Raw genomic sequence first — 7,214 nt, forward strand, 5'->3', positions numbered from 1 at the left:
TGGACGTTCTAGCTCGTGGTTGTATCTAATGCGATACATTCCGTTTACTTTCACAGGTTCAAACATTTTTCTAAGTATTTTCCTTTCAAACACTGCTATCTAGCTTGCTTCAGTTTCAGTTTTGTATTTATTTAACTTATTTTTTAAAGTTTTTCCTTGTATTTACTATGTACTTATTGTAGATTCTTATAAGTAGTATAAATAATTAGGAGTTCTACTCTGGCCATGATGTAGGGAGATATATAAACCACATTTGCACAATAGGCTGATTTCCTGCATTCTAAAGAGGTTACACTAAATATTATCCAATAAGTTATTTGCTTTTGACATTTTTTTGAAAAACTATACCATATATAACAAAAAACTCGTATGTTTGTATGTGAACATGCATCAACAGTTTAAAAAACAAACAACTTAAATATATAAGCACCCAGTTTTTTAGTTATTCATTCAGCTTTTTAAATAGAATCACTGTCGCTTCTTATCAGTTAACAAATAAAAAAAAAGCTTAAACTGAGAACAGTTTTTTGTTCTCTTCTGGCCTATTTTTATTTCTCTCATTCTCTATTTATTAGGGGTTCAATTTTTATTTGCTTGAGTGCTAAGACGCGTGTCCGACGAGGTGGTTGTGTATTTTCGGCTTTGTTTTGCTATCAAGTTTTGGGTAACTTGATTTTGCTGACGTTTTGTGCGACACAACGACGAAAACAGCTTCTACAGCTACAGCTCAGGGCACAAACAGTTCATGTGTTTCTTGTTTTTTATGAACTATTCACTCTGTTTATTAATTTTAAACAATTTATATTATCGTCGTCATATCAGCAAAAAACAACGATATGTGTGAAGAAAACAAAAATTGATATTAAATTGATATTAAAGTGAAATGAATTGAATTGAGTTGAGTTGAATCAAACGCTACAATATTATGAGAAAAAGCGATACTTGCACGTTATTAAGCGTCAGTGAAGCGATACATTGGCGAGAGTGTGCATCATGGCAGCGTACATAGCCGCATTGGATGTGGGCACCACAACTGTGCGGTGCTTCATAATAAAATCATGTAATGGAAGTCTTGATATACAGGGATCAGCTTCGGAATTAGTAAGTTAATTAAATGTTATTTAATAAACTAAAGACTCAAAATATATACCTACATATATTTATATACAAATATGCATTTATTTCAAGGTAACGTTAATAAATCCTCAGCCCGGTTATTTTGAAATTGAACCGGAAACGCTTTGGCTGCAAATCGTTAGAGTTATAAATGGCGCTGTAAAAGGTAAGATAATTCATAGGTTAAAGGAATTTACAATAAAAAACTATTAACTAATTTGTTGCATAAGTGATTGCTATTACTAAATATAACTTAACGAGCTGTTAGTGCTTAAGTGCTTTTAAATTTTTAAGTATTATACGTACACATTTTTCAGTAAAAATAGTTTAAGATCCCAAACAGCTTAAGCTAATATCGGTTACTTTGCATGTGAGTGCTTAATCTATATATTTATGAAATATATTTAATCATAACATCGTAATCAGATTAATATAAATTTTCAAAACAGTTCTGATATGTTTGTGTTTATAAATAGATAAGAATATTTTATTTTGTATTTGCTTATATTAATTAATGTCAACAAATATTATTATTTAGACGGATTCGAATAGCAAAGAAAAGACAAGGACAAAAATTTGTTGTATGGTCAGCCAAATTTCAATAAATTAAATAAATTTTTGTCCTTGTCTTTTCTTTGCTATTCAAATTCATCTAACATTTAAATAGTTTCTTTTCGTCATAAGGACGCGTCACTCTCGGCAAGAAAAAATTAACAATAAAATATTATTATATTTCTATGGATATGAAATTAACACATACCTTACTTCCCGGTTACTTAGTTTTAATAGCGGATAAATGTGTTATGTTATTAATATTATTAAATAATAGGCTATGAATGTACCTATTGTGTGCGTAAAGACCCAACTAAAACAATTCTAGTCTAAACTAATTATATACTATGAATTTCGTATTTTGCTGGGGGCTTAATTTTACCTATTTAATTTGAATCTAAGATCCCGCTTTGAAGGTAGTCGAGTCTTGCCGCCGCTGGGCAGTCGCATAGTCGACAGGAAGCTCTTTCTACCGCACCTATAATTTCGAAATGTGTTATATATATTAATATTAACAAAGATACACTTTTTTTTTTAATAGAAGTTTACCAAAAAAAAGTATTTAGTCATATTAATTTTATTTCCTGGATGCAAAGGTGTAAAAACTGCGCCAATTAACGCAGTATCAGTCTTTTAAATATCACATGTAAGGTGATATCAAAAGTACTATGTGAAACGTTGAAACTAATCGTCAAAAAACTGATTGAATCTTATTAGCGTGGCCTCAGACCTGGCAAATCTACCATTGACTAGATAATCACTGTGCGTCAAGTCCTGGAAAGGACCCAAAACAAACAAAAAAAAAAATACAAATTGATACACACCATTTATTTGTCGATTTCAAAGCCACTTTTGACACTACGACTAGAAGAACTTTATACCGCTATGTCTGAATTTGGTATCTCAGTAAACCTTATACGGCTATAAGTTTTACCTTATACGGCTATAAGTTTTACTGAGTTAAGCAAATACCACCAGCTCCGATAGAATTGTAAAAAATTCTCTCGTGGACGATGTGTCAGACATCATTGTCACTCAAATAATGTCAAATAATTTCTTCAATTTAAGTTTGGAAACTATTATCCGAGCAGCAGTTTTTAAACCGGATGGCATGATATGTGATAAAAGTGTGATGCAGCTTGCGTGTGCCGACGAAATTGATATCGTTGGCTTGAAAACGTGTGGTTTTTGCAAATTAGAATAACAAGAGAAGCACAGAGATCTAGTGGCAAATGCGAAAAAAAATTCAGTCTGTCAAGAAACAAATCCCCTGAGCGTCTTGGGATCTACGTCACTATTGAAAATTACAAGTTTGAAGTTGTGAAAGATTTTGTTTATCTGGGAATCAGCGTAAGCACTGAAAATGAACGTCAGCCTAGAAGTATCACTCCTGTCGACAGATGTTATTTGGCGCTAAGTAGGTAATGGAGAAATAAAGCCCCCTCTCATTAAACAAAAAACACACTCTACAAATCGATGTCGTTTATGGCATTCGGAAGAAAAATTCTTTGGAATATATATGGTCCCTTATGCATTAGTATTGAGTATAGAATTAGATGGAACGATGACCCATATAAGTTATACCGCGACGTTCACATAGTTAAGCGCAAAAAATTTCGAAGTTTCGCTGACTTGGTCATGTCGTGCGATAAGGAAAAAAAGGTTTATGTCACTGTATCAGGGAAATAAATTTTTTTGCTTTCTTCTAACCTATATAATGTCAGCTCTAAGCTGTAAGCTCTAAACTGTTGAACAAAACATAACGCAAAAAGTCAAAGTAGGTTTGGAAGGCACTAGCATTTTCGAATATAAAAAATATTTTGTCCTAATGTTTGAACACGATCTTCATAATGCATCAGTATTTTGATATATTAAAAATGTTTAATTAAAATTGACCATTGTAATGCTCAACCACCAATTTGTTTAATTTCAAATTTACATTTGAAAACTATAACTTTTTTTTAAAAAAATGTTTTATAATTTTTTTTAGAAAACATTATTTATCTCAAAGTTCTTATTCAATTCGTTTTAGTCGGTTTTTCATGTTTAATTAGATTATTTATTACTAATATAAATTAGTTTCTTGCACATGTTTCTTTTTTGTTTTATTTTTGTATCTTATATTTTTTATTTCTGTACATTTTTATATTTATGTAAAATTAATAAAAAAAATTGTATAAATATGACTATCAATATATGTGAATATGTGGAGGAGCCTTTTAAGATGCTTATCTAGGTTTAATTATTTGCAAAAGAGTTTTAATTAATCATGCATAGATTTTTAGCTATCGGCCTTTGAAGCACCTATTGCTGTTTTCTACAAATATTTCTTACTTTATAATACTTATATTTGCTATTTGGTATATAACCTAAGTTTTATGGACGACCCGTTTTTGAGATATAGTGATATGTATGACTGCATGAATTTTCACATAAAGTTCTATAAAACACCCTGTATCTCGGTTTATATTGGATATGGAACTTAGTCCCCATATCTTGTTTTTAATGTCTTGGACCAAGAAATAATTTCATCCAGTATTTATGGCAGTTATGGTGGAAACACCCTGTATAAAATATTGTTTATGTTAACTTTTTTAACCTTAATGAAGTGTTCATATAAACTTGATTTTATTTACAAAGTCTTGAAATGGAATATGTCTGTTTTGTTAAAAATACAAAGTACAACAAAACTAATTAAATATAAATTTAATTAAAAATTTTTTTAATATCTTAAATAAAATTTAAATTATAAAAACATTTTTATATTTTTATTATACTATTATAAAGTAATTAATCTCTTTAGATGCTCAGTTGAAACCTTCACAGATTACTTGCTTAACCTTATCAACCCAACGATGTACATTTTTGACATGGAATCATCGTACTAAAGAATATTATCACAATTTTATAACATGGAAGGATTTACGTTCGGATACGTTAGTAGATCAATGGAATTCAGGACTTAAGCTGCAAACCATGAATAAAATTTCATATGGCCTATATCTTATAACACGTAGTAAAAGATTTTTAGCTGGTAGTGTGCTAAAAATGATGAATGGTCAGGTTAGTTATTTTTGTATATATTGATCACATTAGTATTTAAATAAATAAAAAAAAATTTTAATAAAGGTCACTTTACGTTTATTGTATGAAATCGAAAATAATATTCGATTGCAACAAGCTTTAAAACAGAAGACTGCACGAGTTGAGCTCTTAGATTCTTGGATTTTATATAAACTGCGGTCAGTTAAGAATGTTAAAATATAATTAATTTTATCTAGTATACCTATTTATTTTAGATCGGGAAATGGTTTAGATTGCAATGTTGAGCATATAACTGACATTACTTCATGTACTGCAACTGGTTTATTTGATCCATTTACACTAAGTTGGTCTTCAATGATTAAACTTGTATTCGGAATAGATGTGAGTAAAATGTATAATGTATGTCACATGTTAGATACATATTGGCGTTATATATTGTTTGTACATACATATATTCTCTATTAAGAGAAAAGAAATGAAAATATGTATATAATAACTGAAGGATTGAAAAAAATAATATAGAATAAAAAGGGAATAAATCGTGATAACTGAAATATATCGGACAGAATTTCCCAACAAAACTCCACAAGACTTTAAAAAAACGCTAAAGCAAGTGATGTGTACCTACTACTCGTAAGGAAACATGAAACATCTGTCCATTTTTTTAACTTGTGTATTGTCCACAAACAAATATATCACTCTTAACTAGTTTTCATTGAATCGAAAGAGATCTAGAAATCTCAAATTAACTTAATCTCTGTTACACAATGAGACAACACGATATATTGCGGTTAATTGTTATATCTTTTAATAATAATAATCATATTTAAATATAAGAATATAAGAAAGAATAGTGTTTGGTCATACTATATATAATTCCTTGATTAATATTACTTTAGGTTACTTTGCTGCCCAAAATTGTTGATAATGCTTATAAGCATTTTGGCAACGTTCATCCCGCAGCCTTAGGAGCAGATTGGCAAAATACCGAAATACCTATTTCTAGCTCAATAAGTGATCAAACGGCTTCAATATGGGGCTCTCAGTGTTTTGAAGAAGGAGATGTTAAAATAACAATAGGCACAGGTATTTATTCGATTTATTTTATTATTATCATAATATAATATACATTTTTCTTATCATGCAGGAGCTTTCCTTAACACTATAACTGGTAAAAGTTGTCACGCGTCAATTATGGGATTATATCCTCTTGTGGCATGGCAATTTAAAAAAAAAATATCTCATACGTTACTGCCAAACACAATATTTTGTGTAGAAGGTGCTGCTCATGATATGGGAACTGTTATTAGTTGGGCGCAAGCTTGTGGTCTTTTTACTGATCCATTCGAGACAGCTGCTATCGCTGAATCTGTAGAAGACACATGTGATGTATTTTTTATACCCGCCTTTAGCGGTTTAGGTGTGAGTATACAATATATTTTTTATGTAGAAAAATATCCAATATATTTTCAATATAATTTCTAGCCACCCATTAATGATCATAAAGCTACATCTGGTTTTATAGGAATAACTCCATCTACAAAACGTGCTCATTTAGTTCGTGCAGTTTTAGAAAGTATTGTATTTCGTTTAGTGCAATTATGTGAAACCACTGAAAAAGAAACAAAATACAAAATAAAACTCTTAAGGTAATGTATTAAGATATTTAAAGAAATATATTTTTAAAAAACTATTTTCTTCTTGTCTTCTTATAGAGTCGATGGAGGTGTGTCACGCAATAATTTTGTGTGTCAATTTTTAGCCGATGCAAGCGGAAAAAAAGTCGAAAGGTCTCAAAATGCTGAATCAAGTATTATGGGTGCCACTTATATGGCTGGACTTAATTATGGATTGTGGGATGATTTAGAGAGTATACGAAAATTTCGTAAAATTGATCGTATATTTGAACCCGACATAAACAAATATATTAGTATAAAGCGGAGAATTTCTGTATGGAATAAAGCAATAGAAAGGTTTGGGAATTGGTATTAAGATTGGTTTTTAAATAATGGTTGTTAAATCTTATTAATTAGAAAAAAGACAAATCTTGCTCAAAGCATAAAAGCAAATAATATTTTAAAAGAAATTTTACATTTAATGTAAACATTTAAAAATAAATATTTTAATATATTTTTATAAATCATAGCAATGTCTTTTGTTCAAATTTCAAAGTTGAAGAAGTTAAGCCCTTAGTTTTGATTAAATCTTAATGTAACTTGAGATAATATATTTGAAACTTATTTAAACTAGAATATATCAACATGGTAGAGTAACAATTCCCTTACTAAAGAACAAATCGGGGCAAGCGTATCTTGTCAACCACTTATGTTACTGCTTTAAGGTTGACGTTTGGCTAGAACAAGAACTACATAACCAGGCAATAATGATGATACTCATATCTTTTCAAGTGACATCAAAAGTGTTTTAATAAGCTAAATATCCTTGTCCAAAACAATCACGAATGAATTAAATGGAAGGTAAAATGGGAGCTTTGTAGCCCT

The 7,214-nt window shown here is 29.9% G+C and overlaps 1 protein-coding gene across 1 annotated transcript; it reads left to right on the forward strand.

Annotated features, from left to right (window-relative positions):
* The first annotated feature begins 613 nt into the window (after positions 1–613).
* LOC119672475 (putative glycerol kinase 5) lies at positions 614–6,777 on the forward strand. Its single transcript, XM_038083535.1, has 9 exons — positions 614–1,101; positions 1,189–1,282; positions 4,472–4,731; positions 4,798–4,910; positions 4,968–5,094; positions 5,613–5,799; positions 5,861–6,135; positions 6,199–6,362; positions 6,429–6,777. Exons 1-9 carry the CDS (start codon positions 994–996, stop codon positions 6,703–6,705), a joined length of 1,605 nt encoding a protein of 534 aa, XP_037939463.1. The 5' UTR covers positions 614–993; the 3' UTR covers positions 6,706–6,777.
* The last annotated feature ends 437 nt before the right edge of the window (positions 6,778–7,214 follow it).

This window comes from Teleopsis dalmanni, chromosome 1, assembly GCF_002237135.1.
Source record: "Teleopsis dalmanni isolate 2A chromosome 1, ASM223713v2, whole genome shotgun sequence".
Classification (NCBI taxonomy): Eukaryota; Metazoa; Arthropoda; class Insecta; order Diptera; family Diopsidae; genus Teleopsis; species Teleopsis dalmanni.

What these genes read in the sequence shown, in the direction of transcription:
- LOC119672475 (XM_038083535.1), top strand. Translation starts at nt 994, where the DNA reads ATGGCAGCGTACATAGCCGCATTGGATGTGGGCACCACAACTGTGCGG. An exon ending in TATAAATGGCGCTGTAAAAG is followed by an intron (nt 1,283 to 4,471) that starts GTAAGATAATTC and finishes TAATCTCTTTAG; the next exon opens with ATGCTCAGTTGAAACCTTCA. An exon ending in TGGATTTTATATAAACTGCG is followed by an intron (nt 4,911 to 4,967) that starts GTCAGTTAAGAA and finishes TATTTATTTTAG; the next exon opens with ATCGGGAAATGGTTTAGATT.